At 38.9% G+C, this 18,133-nt stretch overlaps 1 protein-coding gene across 6 annotated transcripts in view; it reads right to left on the reverse strand.

Moving 5' to 3' along the window:
* The window catches only part of GLRA2 (glycine receptor alpha 2), a 121,156-nt gene that overhangs the window by 66,074 nt on the left and 36,949 nt on the right, over window positions 1-18,133 (reverse strand). For 5 of the 6 annotated variants that reach the window (XM_036384203.2, XM_036384241.2, XM_036384196.2 and 2 more), the window contains exons 5-7: window positions 9,855-9,937; window positions 8,772-8,909; window positions 6,356-6,570 (exon numbers count right to left, since the gene is read on the reverse strand). In XM_036384203.2, coding sequence (XP_036240096.1) covers window positions 6,356-6,570; window positions 8,772-8,909; window positions 9,855-9,937 — 436 coding nt within the window. The remainder of the gene's footprint in view (window positions 1-6,355; window positions 6,571-8,771; window positions 8,910-9,854; window positions 9,938-18,133) is intronic. The other variant, XM_036384232.2, reaches the window with a different exon arrangement.

Raw genomic sequence — 18,133 nt, forward strand, 5'->3', positions numbered from 1 at the left:
AAAAGAATTCTTCCTATTATGAATGCATGATCACAGCATATATAACTGTGGCAAAGATCATCCAACATAATTTTAATTGAGATTTCTGCTCCCAGTGAAGTTGTAACTGCACAGGCTAGCTCTGTAAGTATCTACCTAGGTCTCAAAGGTGCAAAATTTTCAAGAAAACAAGGTGTCTTTAACAAGATCAGCTGCTGTACCTGGAAGTAGCAGAGAAGTTTCTGGGCACCACAGATTCTTTTAAGTGGGGCCAAGGATGTATTTTCAAGCTGGCACTAACATGGCCACAGTGCTATTAATACTTTAAGAGACTGGAAAGTTCTCCCGGGTACTCCATGTATCATCCGATGCATGCACCACATCTCCCACTGCCATTCCAACAACCTCCTGCCCTCAAGCACACACACATTAATATCCTGCTTCAAAACCGCAATTGAGAATGCATACTTAAAGAGAGATGAAGTAAGAATAAAGAAATGACATGCAAATCTGTAGAGCAGAACCAGAAAACACCTTTCCTGAACGATAAGCTATGATTAGGTACTTATAAACTATTTGTAAGGAATATTTTTTTTCTAGCATTTTGTAGGACTTTTACTTACACACAAAAGTCTATATTTAGTTCCAATCAGTTTGTACCCATTTAATTGTTTCAATAAGTCACAGTATGGAAACAAATGTCCACTTACTTAAAAGCTTTTTCTTACTTTCAGAACTTTTTTGTTGAAAATTAGGTTCAGTCAACATGACTTCCTTCATCATACAGAGTAGAACAGATTTCTATATCCAGATTCAAATACTGTGTGGAATACACCAACAGATATTGAAATATTGTCTCAATACAAAAATTAGTTGTACTTATCTTTGTCAGCCCCCACTCCTCCCCAAAAAAAGAGTTGAAGTGGGTTTCAAGATCTCTTAATATTAGTAAAAGAAGGAATATATGCTGTATGTCAAAACTACAATGTGAACAGAAAAGACAGCTATATAAGAATGCTGGAAATTAATAAAATGACTGCATCTTAAAACATTTCCATGTAGGCACATGACTGAAGAGTAGCTCCTCATGGCTACCTGACAATGCAGCCTGACTGCCCAAGAGTTTGGACAGGATGCGTTCTTTCACTCTTTTAGAAAACTGACAACCAATAAAATACTCAAGGGTTCTAAACAATTTTTTTTAAACTGGAAGCTTGTTTACAGTAACACTATCAGGATACATAAATATGTGATGTAGACCAGACACATTAAAGTACCAAGGTTTAGGACCATTAGGTCTCCAGCAGGAATTTGTAAACAGCTTATAACAGTAGGGTTGTCTTAATCACTTAAGCAGTGTGTAAAACGCACAGACACCCACATAATCCAAGTGGCAATTAACAAATCTCATGATTGCCAAATTACTTCCATATTTCCTCTTCAGATCCGGAGACTAGACTAAAAGCAATTTGTCAAGAAATTGCTTCCCTTCCAAGTTACTTCACTGTTGTTTTTTTTACCATAATGCTGCACCAGAATGTATCATCTCTATGCTTTGCTAATGAAACAGTAAGTGATCACCTTTGGTACCCTACTTCCTATGAAAGCAAATGTACACAGAACAAAATCATCACTGATAATAGCATCTATTCCTTTGTCCTTATTGGTATTGCTCCTCTTTTTTTTTTTTTTTTTTTTTTTTCCTCTTATTATGGTATCATTTTAACCTTAATTAAAAAAAAAAAACAACCAAACAATCAAAAGTGCCATATTCTTGTATCTTCTTTACTTGATAGCTTCTGACAGTCAAAAAAAGAAAGATGACTGGCCTGCCAGAAGTCAAAGAATCTGTAAAAGTCTCCAAATATCTGGGGGATAGTGGATGACACATAAAAACAGTCATTTGCTGCCAAAGGGGATAGACTTCTTTGGCTTTGGTTTTGCAAGTCTCTGTACCTATGCTTTTATTGCATTTGGTAATATATGGAGTGATTTAAAGCAAAATGAAGTGAGTGAAAGGACTCCCAGAAGTTTTGGTGAGCTTTGAATGAGCCTTTTTTTCTGCACAGATTGTTCCCTGGGGACAGAAAATGCATTAATTAAGCCCTGTGCATTAAAGCTACACAATATGAATGCTATGCGACTGTGTAAAATACAGTTGCCATCACTTGACTTAAAATATCCTGAAATGTTTTGCTTTATGGCATTAAAAGTAACTCATTTTCTTGGACTGTTGTTGCTAAGGTTTGGTTTATGTAAGTGTTTTAAGAAGAAAGCAGTCTGAAAAATACACAACTGGCACAGCAGAGAACCCATTATTCTTTCAAATGCCTCTTTTGAAAATCCTTTCAAACTTTTTATTCTGTTGATTCAACAGGAGAGCCATTTACAAGTAAAAAGAATAGCAAGAAAATGGTGCTTCAAAGCTCTGAAGAAAACAACTGTTTTGTAACACTTCTTAAAAATTCTGCACTACAGGCCCTTGAATCCCCCCTGCTTTACTCCCCCAGCTTATACACATCTGGGACTGTAAGTAAAGATAGATGTCCTGGTGTCCATTGTGGTGCCCAGACAATCCTCAGTCCCTATTTTGATGGATACAGGTTGCCCTCTGGGTCCATGGGATTGGTGCTTCCAGAGGACAAGCACGTGCTGGGCCCTGCCTGGATGTACAGTCGCTCACATCAGGTTCACAACTGGTGCACCCTGGAGCTCCTCTGCAGAGGCAAAGCCCAGCACAGCCCAGGTGCAAGGGATGTCCCTGGCTCATGCCCAGGACTCACACAGGGAGCTCAGGGTTACCTGGAGATTTCCCTGTGGCTGTGTGGTCACAGTGATTGCCCAGCTGGCACCCAGGATTTCTGCTCAGCTGGCTGATCGGCACGAGGCACTAGTGCAGCTGGGTGCACAAACATTACCCAGATGGAGTTCCTAAGTGGAAAGGGATGATGTGACCAGGGAATTCAGGCATAAGAGTATGAGATGTGGGTAATACTTATACATATGGACATGTGGGAAGAGGAACTGATCATAGAAATCCTGCTATTTTGGGTCACCATTCTTGGGCATCCCAGTGATGGATTAGTCAAACTGGAAGTAGAGAATTCCATCCCAGCTTTCTGGATGAGTTCTTTACCACCCTCTAACACAGGGCAATTCAGGTAACATAATAATAACAAAAATAATAATAATAACAGATGCCGGACACCTCACAAGTTCTCTGTAACATACACAAAATAATTTCATCACTTTAAAAGTGATTGGCTCCATGGTGAATATTTCTTGGAATTTCACCCCATATTCTTAGACAGCATTACAAAATACTCCAAATATAGTAATTCCACAGAAATACTACAAAATTTACCAAAGAAATATATTTCATTTAGAAGAGTACATTCTAGATAATTCTCTTATATGCAGCAATTATAAGCTTCAGATTGAATTAATTTCATTCTTTCATTTCCTTTCATTTTCCTTTCTTTTCTTTTCAGCAATCTCAATCTTATGTTTAATTTTCAACAGCTGAATGCCTAATGTCTGTGTGGCCATGACCTACTATTATGAAATCAGTGTATGGAAATGAATGTTAATTATTAATATGGAAAAGAGCAATTTTAAGCAAACAGAATATGGTTGTGTTATCTTACACCAGGGTTGAGAACAATACATAGGTAATTGCTTCTAAACAGTAACATTTTAGTTATTTAGATAGTGACTTGGAAACAGACAAAAACCCTAGGAATCTTATCACAATTTTTCTTTGTCTTTCTTAGGTGAAGAAATTATTGCTTTTAAAGCTGGCAAGTTGTGATACTTTGTTGTTTTCTGTGGTAAAGCTCTATTAAAATAGAGAAGAATGGAAAGAAACCCTTGGCATGAAACTGGGTAAATTAAAGTTAAATTGCATAAATCTATATGAATAAGAACAGGACACAAAGAAGGATGGGGAAGTTATATCGTATTCAATACTAGGCTGCTTTCACAAAGCAAAGTTCCATCTGTGTTTTTCAGTATTTTTGCAAAAATAACCCTCCTGAAATATCTTATTCTGTTAGACATTCATGCTAGGAACAACTTTTAAATGGATGTTTCATTGGCAGCCTAACTTCCTCTGTCTTGGCAATATGTAGACAGGGCTTAGAAAACCATTATTTTCAAACAAGGATTTTGAGGCTTCAGATCTGACAGTGATTTGATTCAATTATTTTCATATTTTTCTTTCTAAGTGCATTTCAGCTGGACAGATTTTATTAATAAATCATATTTTGATATTAAGTTACAGATGGGGTTTTAAAATAGCTAAATGCCTGGAACAACAATAGCAAGAAAATCTTGTTTCTATGTCTAAGGAATCAGGTAGTGGTGATTCAGGACCTGAATGGTGCCCATGTTTCTCCAAGCACCTGAATCATCCAAGGTGGGAGTCAGCTGGCTGGAACGCTGGCATTTACTTAAAATCACATTTTTAAGTCAAGTGACACACCTTCAAAAGCCCCCACAAGGATTAACTAACATATAGAGATCGAAGCTATAAAATAGAGCTCAGCTGAATTACACAGAAAAAATGCAACAGCCTGACTGAAATGAGTTGTACTGGGCTTTCTGGTGAGATACTTTTCTTAGTGCCTGTTTTCTGGCAAAGGAACACAGCAGAATAGGAGAAGATGGAGTATGGGCAGACCACCACCATTCTCTGACACCTGATGAGATAAATGTATTTAATCCTGAGGCTAGAGAAGAATCTCTCCAGTAATCAACATATCATGGTCAACATATTTTGCATCTTCCCATTGTTCCACTCAGCCAATACTTTTCTACTCAAACACAACAGAATGCAAAAGGGAAAACATTCAGCTGGATCAAAGGCCTATGATGAAAACACCTTCTAAAGCATTTGGGGCACACCAACACTGCAGAGCCTTTTTTCAGGACTTGTTTGCCAAGTAGGAAATGTGGGTGGGAATCTCCACTACGGTGATTCTCAAGCCAGGCAATTTATAAGACACTTGGAATATTTCACATGGATTCATGTTGTGTCATCTAGACACAGTTTTCAGTGACTCCAAACTTGCTATTTAAAGAGCCTATATGCTTCTTGCCAAGATTGTCTTTTCAGAAATTCTTTTCAGAATCTTCACTGGTAATATGACAGAATTGTCTGAAGAAATGTTTAATAAATTTTCAATTTGAAATTCTGAGTTAATATATGAAAGGCTTTCAGTTTGCATGGAAAATTATGCATCTCTCCAAGTGAATAAGGGAACTAAATGTACTCACCAGATTTTTAAGTGATACCTTCTCATTACTAACAGGAGTAAGACAATCCATGCACTTTTTGGAGTTGTCCTATATTTTTGAAGTTTTCCTCTACTTGAACACTTGCATATTTGGAATGAGACCAAATGTGATACTGAGGGTGAAGCACCAAAATATACAGCCTTCTTCCTTGGAATGGATCATGATCTACACAAACACTCAAAATTTGTGCTTTTCATTGATACTCTGATCTCAGTCCCTTTGATGCTGGACTGCTGGAAAAGGACTCTTCAGGGAGTGTATCTCATAACTCCTTAGACTATTGCAAACTTTCCTTCCTCTGAAATCCCTTCCAGAAAATTGTATAAAACCTTGCACATTAAATTTGGCTGGGAATGCTGTTATCAGAAGTATTTGGGCTGTGCCTATGCTAAAAAGAGCTGTCAGCCTGACTAAAGAGAGAATCCAGTCTGTAATCTGTAAATTCATCTACAGCATCTGTCCAGGATTAAAAAGACCACAAAATTTGAATTAGAAGATATTTTTGTGCATAGATAGGATGAAGGTGTTCAGCTGACACTGAATGAGTGGAATATGGACAAATTCTGCTGTGAAACAAAGACACCAGCAGTTCCATACTAAAAAGGTTCACCAAAGAAATCTTTTAGTTGCACATATGTTACAAACATGTATTTTATATGTACATTTCTGGGGAATATATTTATATATTCATTGGTCTAAGTGCCATATCTAGAAACATCAAGGTATATGACAGTCTAACAGTCCAGTGTTTTTAAAGTCTCCAGTCGGAAAGAAATCCAGTAAGTTATCTAAATACCTCAGAAAACCTGTTTTCTAAACACTCAAAAATAAGTGTCAAAACTAGTAGAAACTCATTAAAAATTCATACTGCTGCACCATTCAGCCATCCACCAAAACAGCAGAAACATTCCTTAATTCAAATGCCAGGAAGGGTACTGCAAATTTAACATCACACTGTTACCACTTTCTCACGTATCCTTATCAGATGTATATTCACACAGATCTTCCTGAAATTTAAAAGAGTAGCACAAACATTTCTTATTAAGAGCAAATTCATGGTACAAAATTATTTCCTTACTTTTGGGAGGGAAGCTCTTGATCCTGAGCTTTGTGTGGTCATTGTCAAAACTGTAGTGATGCCCAGTGCAACTCTGGCTGGAGCAGCATCCATGTTGATCCAGAAAGAAACCCAGGATAAAATGACAATCAGCAGGCTAGGAATGTACATCTGGATTAAATAGTATCCCATCTGACGCTCCAAATGAAACTTGACTTCAATGCATGTAAACTTTCCTAGAACATGAAATTACTTTCATAAATGCTTTTTGCACATTGTTATCTTGTTTGCTGAACATGAGTTAGATGTGTGGCCTGTTTCCTAACCTAATACTGTAAGGAGATCCTGATACACAAACACTAGTCAGCCACTTGTTGCACACCAGCTTGGGTGAAGCATGGGAGTACTGAAGTATACTGTGCCCAATTCTTCATATTAACTGAGAAAATGAATATTAGCACAATTGTTTCACCTCCAGAAAATATAACGCAATGCTTCTTTTCTCAAAATTCACTGAGCTTTTATTTTAGTCAAATATAATTCTAAGTATTAAAAGGGGACAGCATTTTGGTCTTTTAGAGGCATGAGATTAAGCAATCGTGTTTGAACAGACAAATTGTAAACTGCTACCCTTAGTCCTAGGGTAGATCACACTCCTCATTCTGCCAATGTCACTTGCCTCTGTCTGTCAATTATGTCTCACAGCAGAATCAACTCAAAGTCTACTTTGAATTTTGCTAAAAGTCTGACTCCAGGAAGCCTAACCCCATCTCTCATGGGAGGTGAGAGATTCTGCAAACAAGTGATAGCTGCTGCACAGCAGCCCTGGGGGACAGAGGTTTTGGGGTGCCTGACAGGGAAGCAGCTGTGCAGCAGGAGATGCAGAGCCCTGAGCTGCAACAACTCATCAGCTACTAATGCAATCACCCTGTGCTGCTCTCAGAATTATTCCAGGCTAGGTACTCACTCCAGGCAGACTGCAGGAAGGCCTCTCATTCCTAAAGTGTCATGCTAATGGTTTCAAACTCTTTTGTGCTGGTTGGAAAATGAACAGAGATGCTTTTTTCCTCGTTCACCCTTTCAGGGGAAATTAGACTGTTTGCTCCTATTTGTGGCTGTCCCTATATTTTTCTGGTGGTCTACAATGCTGAATGGGGGGTGCAAGAGTCAGCACAAAGGGGAGTGCAGAGGCTGTTTGACAAAGAAAGGAGTGGAAGCTGAATAATATCCTCTGACAGCCCAGAAGTTCTGTAATGAGTGAGCTGTGACTGAAAGGCAGACACTGACACCTGGGCAGAGGCTGCTCCTGGCCAGGGGACTGGGGAGGGTGAAGGGCTGTGGTGGCCGCCTGTGGCAGCAATGGCATGAGTAGCACCACCTGTCACAGGCTCTCCAGACTTTTGTGGCACAGCCTGGACAGTGAGTTTAGGAGAAGGCTGAGCAATAAGTTTTATCCACATTTTAATTTCACACTAAACCTGAAGGAGCAAACTACAGAGAAGACAGCAGTGGGGGTGCCCATCAAAAAATTCTCCTTCCTTGGTACTTTGGGCTCCAAAATGAGAGGCTGCATTTATAAAAATTAAACTAAACAATTTTCATAAGAAATAAATGTGATATTATTTTTGGCAGAGGCAGAACATCTCACATTGTATTATTTCATAGACTAAAACAAATGCATTTGATGCAACCAGATCAGCTCTTATGCTGAAATGATGAAAAAGCTATTTTAGATGAGAGGGATTATATTTAATCCCAGAAAGCACCCAGAAAACTGTTCTATAAATGCTGTCCCCATTAAATAAACTCCAAGCAGCTAAATCAAAATTTTAACAGAGTTTCCTCTTCTCTGTAAAACTAAAGATAAAAACCACAACATTATAGACTCCTAAACAGCAAATGAAAGTACAAAACTTAAGAGTATTAAACAAACACCTAATTTCCCAGCATTCCATGTCTGTACACTATTCAGATCAGCAATGAAAATATTGTCTTTTCACATGCTACATATCATAAATTAGACTACACATAAAGGCTGGTGAAAATTTAATATTTTTCCTCACTGGAAATATGATATGCTGGAGAAAGAAAGTAAGTTCAGAAAAATCAGCACTTTAAAAGTGATTAAAGAGTAAGGTTTTTTTAATGTTTCATTTTAAGAATATCAAAACAATTAGATTTTTTATCAGTTTTTTAATATTTTAAATACTTCAATGATTTTAAGGACATTAGAATACTTAAATGAAATTAAATTGAACTTTGAAATTAAATCTTTCAAAATAATAACAGAGAGAAAATTTCTTTCTATTCAGATTTAAAAATGTGTGACTGAATCCAATTGTAATTTTTTTTTGTTCTTTTTACCCATATTTTTCCATTACAAATTGACAATAGATACCATTGGAACAACTGATAGAAAAAATAGAATAATGCTCACCAGTGTTGTAATGCTTTGTGCAATAACCAAGTTCTTTATCTTCTTTTAAAATAAACTGTGGCAAAGTTAAACCCTCTGCAACTTGCACAGGTCCATCACTTAACCACTCAAATATCAGATCATTCATGGTGTAGCCAACTGCAAGAAAGGAATCAGAGTTTATTAGATGGCAACTGACCAGAAAAGAGCAAATGTTCTTATGTCTTAGAAGCATGTCTTTTATTGCAATGTGTTATCTCAGTTACATTTTCAAACTGTTCAATTAACAGCACAATTCCTCTTAGTTGTCGGTTGCTGTAACTACACCATTACATTATTAAAAGCAAGAAGTAAACGCTGTTATATTCTGAAGTACTGCCCTGGTTTGTCACCAAAAACTCACTTTGCTAGCCCAAACCAGTCTAAGATTCTGTGGGCAGAAAGGCAGGTGGCAGCCCACAGTTCATAGCCATACAGCTAAATCATTTCTCCACTAAATAAAAAAAATCAGGGTAGGCTGGTACCCACTGAATACTGGGAATGATCACTGGGACCTGCCAGAGCCTGAGCCACTGCTGGGTTTGTGTGATTGTTACCTGGGCAGGTGGAGGCAGTGCTCAGTGCTGAGGTGTGTGCTGGCACAGCATGGGGGTGTGTGCTGTTCCCCAGCCCATGCCTTGCCTGGGTGTAGCACACCAGCTTAGGAATCACTAATAGGAACTCTGCTTCTCAGGTATTTCACTTCCATTTCCCAAAAGTCAGACATAGCAAAAATCCCTGGCTGTGTAATAATTGTTCTCACTTTCCTGAGGTGTAGTAATTTCTCCCACACAGGGTGGAGAATACAGGGAGAATTGCTGTATTTACCCCTGGAAGTGATGCACCTCTGATGGATAAGGTGATGTGACCCAGGAGGGAGAAGGATAAGGGAGAAGGAACAGCACAGAAACAGGCAACCCTCACATTATGGTGATAAACATAATTCCCTTACAAAACAGGAATATTGAGTCTCACAACACAAATGTGATGATGTAAACACAATCTAATTACTGAATGTTAGGGTAAACACTTGTTATTTGATAGATAAGGCAATTGAGCACTCACAGCTCTCGAGCTGCATTGTACATGTCTGTACATCCATAGGAAAATTCTTCAAGTCCATGGGACAGGACAAGGTTAAAGTGAGCCTAAAATTAGAGGAGGAAAAAATATGTTAGACATTTACAGATTTCATCTAAAGCTCCATGCTTAGAGTTCAAAGGATCAAAACCAAATCTTAACACCTCAAAGGCTGGGCTCATCTCCCCCTTGAGCTGTGGAGACAAAATGTGTGAGCAAAGCAGGCACTCACAGCCTGCCCTGGCTGAGCAGAGCAGAGGCAGAGAAGACAACATCAGGTTAGTAAGATATGTCCTCCACTAAAGCACCAGTGAATGTTTTGTGTACAATACTGAACCAAATAATCCAAAAGCTGAAATGCCTGGTTATGGGACACATGGTTTTATCTTGGAAAAGCAAAAAAAAAGAGTAAACAACAACCACAGGGTTTTTTTAATAGACTGCTGTTGTTCTGTTGGAATGAGTCCCATTTCCAAGACTTCATTCTTACTGCTCAGCCACTAAAAGAAGGAAAAACCATTATTCAGTAAAAAAATCACATTGCATAAAGGAGTACAGATAGAAGAAAGTAAGCCTAAAGGAACATAATCATACAAAATATATTTCTATTTTAATTTTTCAGTTGTTGTTGTTCCAGATAAAGCATAACTTAACTTAAATGGGAATACTTTTTATGTTTCTTTCTTTTTTCTTCCTTTTTTTTAGCTGCTTTAACCTTTTAACATTTGATTGAAATCTATTTCAAGACCGCCTCTTCTATTGTTTTTTTTTCTTTTTTTTGTGTGAGAAGAAATCATTTTTAGCTAACAAAGATATTGAGATGGCCTAACTACAAACAACTACCTTTGATAAACAGTATAAATATTGGGATTTTGTTTTAAATTATATTTTTAAAGTACCTTTTTATTTCTGATTACATTCAGTACAAAAAACCCCACTCTGAAACAAAGAACGCCAAAAAAACCCCACTCTGTGCCCGTTTATTATGAAGGGCAGTAACAAGTCTGATTTGAAGGGACACTGAAACTGACACATTATAATGACAATAACTTTTTAGCTATGTCAGGGAACCCACAGGTCACCTGTTTAGAAGTATAACCTTGAAACAATGTTGTCCCACAAATGTATGTGATCTCTACAGAGAAATACTTGACTAAATTCTCTCTCCAAAGATGATTTTGTGGTTCTTACCACATACAACTGATTCAAGGTCTTTCAAGTTTATTTCTTCACCATGTGAAGCTTTGGAGACCACCTGGCTGGGGTTTCTAGCCATAAAATCACTGTGACAAAAAAATGATATTTAGGTAACTGAAATCAAAATTTTCTCACCCAGATCTAAAACCACATTCAACATCACTGCTGTTGCCTACATGTGGGTTACCTAGGAAAAGTTACACTATTTTCATCTTGACACAGTCTTGACACAGCAAACAAGATGACAGTATCAGGAAATTAGAGATCACATTTATGTGGCACTGAGATGAAGAAAAGTCCCCAGTCACAACATCTCCATAGGAAATAAACTCACATTTAACCTTTGGGATCAAATAGCAGAAGTATTAAAAAAAAAATTCATCTAGAGAAAAAAGTTTATCTAGTAGGTGTGTAAGTGTCATTGAAAATCTGTCCTTTCCTGATTTAAATATTTTAAGTCCTTGCAAATGTTAACTAGTCTCATTTTCACTAGGTAATTTCCTGCATTAAAGATTGAGCTAATTAAGTTGCTAATCCCCAGCATTAACAAAACAGTGCCTCGGTCTCTTTCCTGAAACACTGCTATGTCAAACTCCCTTATTTTCAGTCATCTTCTAAATATGGCTTAGATGTTTTAAGCTCTTTTCAAACATGCCTTTATGCAAATGCAGCCTTTGTAAATATGTCATTTGTTTGCATTCATTGAAGTAGGCATGGGCTATTCACCCCTTGGATTGTAATGACTGTCTGGTGTGGACTGCACACTGACTTGCTTTCCTTTCTTCTTCAGCCCTTTCTACTCCCCATAAATTCAAGTAATTTGGGCGTTTAATTACATATGGTCAGGAAGGTCCCTCATTATTTTAATATCAAATTTATGAGAAAGCAAATAGACCCAGTTGCAGCTTTCAAGATTCACAAGGAAAAAATAATCTATCTCCATTGATATAAGGCAGATATATCATTTTTTTTTTTCCTGGAGGTGAGATGAGAAAATTATGTAGGCTCATTTTGTAGGTCCACACAAAGCCTAATGTCCTACTTTCTCTTCCTAATCATTGTTGTCTTTCAAAAAGACTTAATTATTCTCTTCTCACCCTGAAAAATGAAAAATAATTTCTATTCACTGTGTTGATGAGAGTAGCTCAAGACATCATGTTTATAGTTAGTTAGAGTTTTACCTCTACCTGTTGTTCACCTCAGCACAGTAGCTATTCAGAATGAACATCTTTGCCTCTGGTCCCTTTTAGCAGCAGTAATGCAAGTGTTGAAACAAGTGGTTAGAGCCTTGTCTCATCCACAGATCCACTGGTTTTCAACAAGATTACTACATACTAAACGTTCAGCAGCTGGAATTTGAAATAGATCCACTGAACTCCATGCTGATGGGTCAATTTATACCAGTTGAGTCCTTTTCATTAAAACTATGAGCCTGCAAATGTTTCCAAACCCTGGTGCCATGTCACTACTTGAGATATATCTACATTAATAAGGACATGGGGTCATAAATGAAAAGTGTTAGGTAGCTACAGCTACCCACATTGCTGATAATAACAGTGTCATTGACAGAAAATATTTCAGCAAAATTAATGTCTCACACTTGGCAAATTTAAGAAGGGCCCCTGGAGGTTTGGAGCAAAGAGCAAATTTAATGGGGAATTACACTGATGAATACTTTAATCGTTAATAAAACAGAACAAACTGCTACAGAACAATTATTTTATTTTCCAGGCATCCCGCCACCAAGGCATTTGAGATGCATAAACAACAGATTGGTGGTGGAGAACCATAAAACACTGATGAGAAGTGCTTTATGAACCATCTGTAAAACTGAAGTGAGAAGAAGTTGACCAGGGACTTGATTTTGCTTCCATTACCTGAGCACCCTCCACCCCACGGCAGCCAGACCCGAGTGGCACAGCTGGCTCACAGAAAGCTCTGGGGCTGAGCACATTTTATTTTCCAGCTGAGCAGAGAGGGCTCATGAGGGAGCAGGAGGGAGTCACGTCTCCAGTGCCTCAGCACACCAGGCAACGTGCCAGGGACAGCAAGCTGCCTCAGAGAAGAGGAAAAGCTGCTCTCTTCTTTCCCTCCCTGCTCCCTCACTCAACCCACAGCCAAGGAAGAATCAAACCCTGGAATAATGCAAATAAGAATATGAACAGAACAAAATACAGAATCGGAGCCAGAAAACAAAGAATGAACAATTAGCTGTCACTGTGACAAAAATAATAAATAAATAAATAAATAAATAATGTCACTGAGCAGCACTGTAGCACAGACAGGGCTATAATCCAAGTACTCCAGGGCAGCATTCTCTATGTTATGTTTTGGACCCTTTTCCTGACACCTTGAATGCCTTCGAAGTGCAGCGGGCACTGCTGGGATTTCTTCACTCAGCATTTCATTCAAACTCCCCTCTTTCATCTCCTAGTTTCACTATCACTAAGACTTGGATTGTGGGCCTGCCTCTCTTCCCAGCCCTACTCAAAATCTTCAAATTTCTGGTGACCCCAGGAACCCACTTATAGGATCACTCAGAGGTCTGCATTCCCCAGTTTCTGCAGGCAGGAAGGCAAGGTCCTCTAGGCTGTGGCTGCTGTCACAGAGGTCAAAATAAGGCATCTCATGGGAAAAAATAAATAGTCTGACTACTTAATCATGCTGGTTATCTTTTACACCTGAACATGTTTTGCAGTGTCAGTGTTTTGCCCTGGTGTGAGCTGCCATGGCCCCAGCTGTGCCAGCAGCAGAACGCGGCACAGGCACCGCTGGTGCCCGGAACGCAGCCGCTGCATCGCCACCCCTCCGAGGGAAAGGCACTGGAGGGGGGACACACCTGCAGCCAAGGGGCTCAGAGGTGTTTATGTGCAGGGCAGCCAAGTCCTGGGCTCAGTACTGGGGCTGAGATACTGTGTTTCCTGCCTTTATCCTGTTCCTGCCTTTATCCTGTTCTTTCTCCAGCCCGGAGACATTTTCCCCATATCCTCCTATGCCTGCCCATCTACCCTACATCTCTCTCAGGGACACCTACATGACACAGAGCCCAGACGTTTTCCTTTGCCTCCTGGTCTATCCTCACACCCCTCCCCCCTCCCTCTCCTGTTTACCAATTCCTGTCAAATGCCACTCCCACCTGCTTTCAGGGTATTGAGTTGTGAGGCCAGTCTGCCTTTGACAACTAACCCCCAAAGCCACACCATCAGTAGATGGTAAGTATCTTGAATTAAAATAAATAAATAAATAAATAAAAGGAAATGTAACAATTGTAAATAGATTATTCTCAAGATGATTTCCAATCTCATTCTTTCACTGAGGGTTTTGAATGCTGGGGCTCCCAACCATCACACCACTTCTCTGGTAATCTCACAATGCAACAAAAACACTTCAGAGTACTTTACAGACAGGCTGCTTGTGAATGGTCTGCAACACTAATCTGAAGTAATGAACTGCTAGTATTTTGTTGAACACTTAGGGAATTGTGTTTACACATTACATAATCCAGGATTTTTTTTAATAAATTTAGTAGAATGTATAATTTTAACTGAGATTTGATGTATTGCCTTGTCTGCAGCAACCACTGAACTGTATTCTAGCCCACCTCTTTACAAGCATCTATCACTCCTTAGCCTGATGTCTTGCAAGACACCCAAAACTTCCCTTGATCTCAGTGACATCTCATCCCAGAGGAGGACACTGGTTCCACAAGAGAAGGGCCCTGGGGATCATAATACGTGGTATATCGTGACAGAGGAGTATTCTTTTCATTAGTTATTCTGCAAGAAAGGTTGGTTGTGAGTGGGCTACAGAACAGCAGCCTCCTCACAGAGTTTTTTGTCATGATAAATAACTAGGATCAGTCCTGTTATGTATAGAAATACTGTTGGAAATTTAAAAAGTCCTGTAGATAAGGGTATAAATCCCCTCTGTCTGCAAAAAACCCCAAGATTATCTCCTCACTAGCATGAAAAGCAATAAATGCCTCACCATGAGTAGGCATCATGTTAAAAATAACATTTTGTTTCTATTCTTATCCCTTCATTCTTTCACACTACGCCCATCTGCACCTCAGCTGCTGGGACAAGAGATTTCACAATCTAGGATTTTATGCTGCAAATACCAGAACATAAATAGCACATGCATGATCACTGGTAGCATTGGCTATGTTCCATTTTTATCACAAAACTAATACCTGTGCAAACCCCTCAGTGCTGGATTTAGTGAGACAAGTGGGATTTCTTTTTTCCAGCATTGTTAAATCTAAAGATGCTATTGTAAATTGCAAGGTTTCTGGTATTTTTCTTAAAGCTCCAAGCTGACAATAAAGTTAAAGATATTTTAGTGGTACTTTTTTTCTTTGAAAGATTAAACTCCTGATCCTTCTAGCTGCTGAAATAACATTAAAATATTACCTAAGCACAAGCAGATAAAGTTCCCTATTAAACTGGCAGGGGAGATGAAGTTGCACAGCAACCATGACAGCATTGCATGACACAGGAGCAAATGCCATTCAGGCTAGTGACACTGAAACAGGGAGGAGAATCTAAAATCACTTTATATTCCTCCCAGCCCCCTCTCTTGGGTGCCTGAAAGAAGGGCACACACTGATCACTTATCAGAAGGCAGAAAAAAATTTCCCAGTGGCATTCTTCTTTTAAATGTCTTTTCATTTTGTAGTCCATCTCATTATTTTTTTAGAGACCTGACTCATCATTTTGAATGCCAATTCTGGTAATTTTCAGTCTACAGGCTTTGTCCTGTTAAATGGAACAGTCAAACTGACTGGTTTTTCCCTTATTTTTGAGGAGTCCTGGAATTCCTCTCTAATATTTGTCATGTTCTGCAGCTTCATTTCTGCCAGGTGGGAATGGGCTGAAGTCGAGCTTAGAGGAGACATGGAACCCTCTCTGCTATGGCAAAATGTGAGTTTCAATCTGGAGTTTCAGTACTGCTGTTTCTGAGCATGTCCTCAGTCCCTCCAGTGCTTTGCCTTGCTTCATGTACTGCTTAACAACACAGGAGCTGGCACAGAGCAGGGTGGTGGAGTTCTCATTTCAAGCATCCCACTTCTCATTGTAATGCAATCACTGTCTGCAGCTACACAATGCCAGCACATGAGCTGCCAGCAAATGATTTTCCAATTATTGCTCAAACAAATCTATGAAATTAAATTCAAGTGTGATTGTATGTAACAGGTAAATTCTGTAAGCACCTGTTTCCTTTACATGAGAAACAGTATTTCACCTTTTCTTTTTTTCTCTGTCATTTCCTATCTTAGTTTTCCTGCAGTGTGTGTTTGGTATGGTGTTGCTTTCCTCCTGGCATGATGACATCTCTGTTCTAAGCCATATATTTCAATCCAATTGGCAAAAAGACCTTTATCCCTGGGACCATATTCTAGGAAAACATGCTTCTTTGTACCTTTTAGGAAGGGTTCCTTCACCTGCATCATTTCACACCTAACCTTTAGCTGGTTAAATGAAGTGATTGATCACCAGCAGCCGAGGGCAGGCATTGCCAATAGCCATAAGGAGGGTGGTACACAGACATCCTTTGGCTGTGCAACCATCCCATTGGCACAGGTGTCCAGAAGGAGCCACCTGCCAGTATTTTTGATCCTGCCAGCCAAGAACAACTTCACGTGTACAAATTGGTCTCCAGTAGCATTTCTCACTTTTGTACTCAGAACAAAGTCTTCCCTTTTAATTGAGACACGGGAATACAGGGCTGTAGAAGTGACATTTCATGCCATCAAGTCTGATCATCTGCTACCACCCAGAATCACATCCCCTCAACCCTTTCAAAAATGATCAAAGTTCATTTGAATCTACTCTGTGTGTCCCTATTTCTGTTGGAATATTGTTGCAGGAATTCAAGGTGTATATGGCTGTAAACTTTGTAACTTCCTCTCTGAGCTTACTTATGACCAGTTCAGAGCCATTTGCTCTCCTGGCAGCATTGTCCTTTGGTCTAAGCAGCTCCCCTCTCATGTTTGTATTTACCTCCTCTGCTCTCCTGCCTCATCTGAGCATGTGCCTGGCCTTAGAGGAAGAAGTGAGGCTGTACATGCTCAGATATAATGCCCATATCCCTACTTTGTTTTAAATGCGTTATGAAGTGAAAAGCAACAAATTTTTTGTCATTAAAATGTAAATTATTCTTTTCTTAAGTGGTATAATCAATGAGGTTTTCACAATAGCTATGTTAGTTGCATAACAAAGTACCCACATTAGGTTTTATTATTTATTTAGTAGATTTTGTTATTTGTTATGCAAAGCAAGTACTTTAGATACAACAGGAAAGTAAGGTATTGGAAACCTGGGACTAGATCCTTAGACTGAATTTGTAGATTGGGAGGGAATGAGATAGAAGGGAATAGGTGATGCATTAAAGAGAGTATTTGGAAACAACCCTGAAAGATGAGAAGAATCTGAGTTCATTTATTTAAAAGGCCCCAGAAGGAAGGGGCTGGAGTGGGGCTAGAAGGAGAGGCAGGAGTGAGGGCAAAAAGGAAAGAGAAAGGCAGGGTGAAAACCAGAGAGCTACTGATAATCCAAGGACATTGGGTTCAGCTGTAATGAGAATGGCTGCTTGTCCCATAAAAGGCTGCAGTTTTTTAGCTTCTGAAACCATTGTTATTATTGTAGTCATGCTTATGGGAAGACAAATTTGTCAAATTCACTGGATTCACATAGCATACAGCCACAATTTGGGAACGTATCAGTGTCCCAGGAAATTGTGCAGCATAATGAAGTTTAAAGATTGTAGCTCTATAAGGCCTCAGCCCACAGTACATATCAGCTGTCAAACACCAAAATGTTTTAGATGTTCTCTGTTTCAGTTAGCATTTCCATTGACTATTCTTCAGTCTTCAGATTTGGTTTAAATGTAGAAAATTTACTTTGACATATGTATATGAAGAAATGTTATGCTTTTGTAAAGTCAGGGCAGTTTAAATGGGGCAGTGCACCATCTTGCCAGTGTAAGAATTAAATAATTCTCAGTGAAAATGTCCCTGTGATTATTCACATTCACTTCCAAGGGAAAATCACCACCTTGTCAATACC

This window comes from Molothrus ater, chromosome 2 (genome assembly GCF_012460135.2).
Source record: "Molothrus ater isolate BHLD 08-10-18 breed brown headed cowbird chromosome 2, BPBGC_Mater_1.1, whole genome shotgun sequence".
NCBI classification, from domain to species: domain Eukaryota; kingdom Metazoa; phylum Chordata; class Aves; order Passeriformes; family Icteridae; genus Molothrus; species Molothrus ater.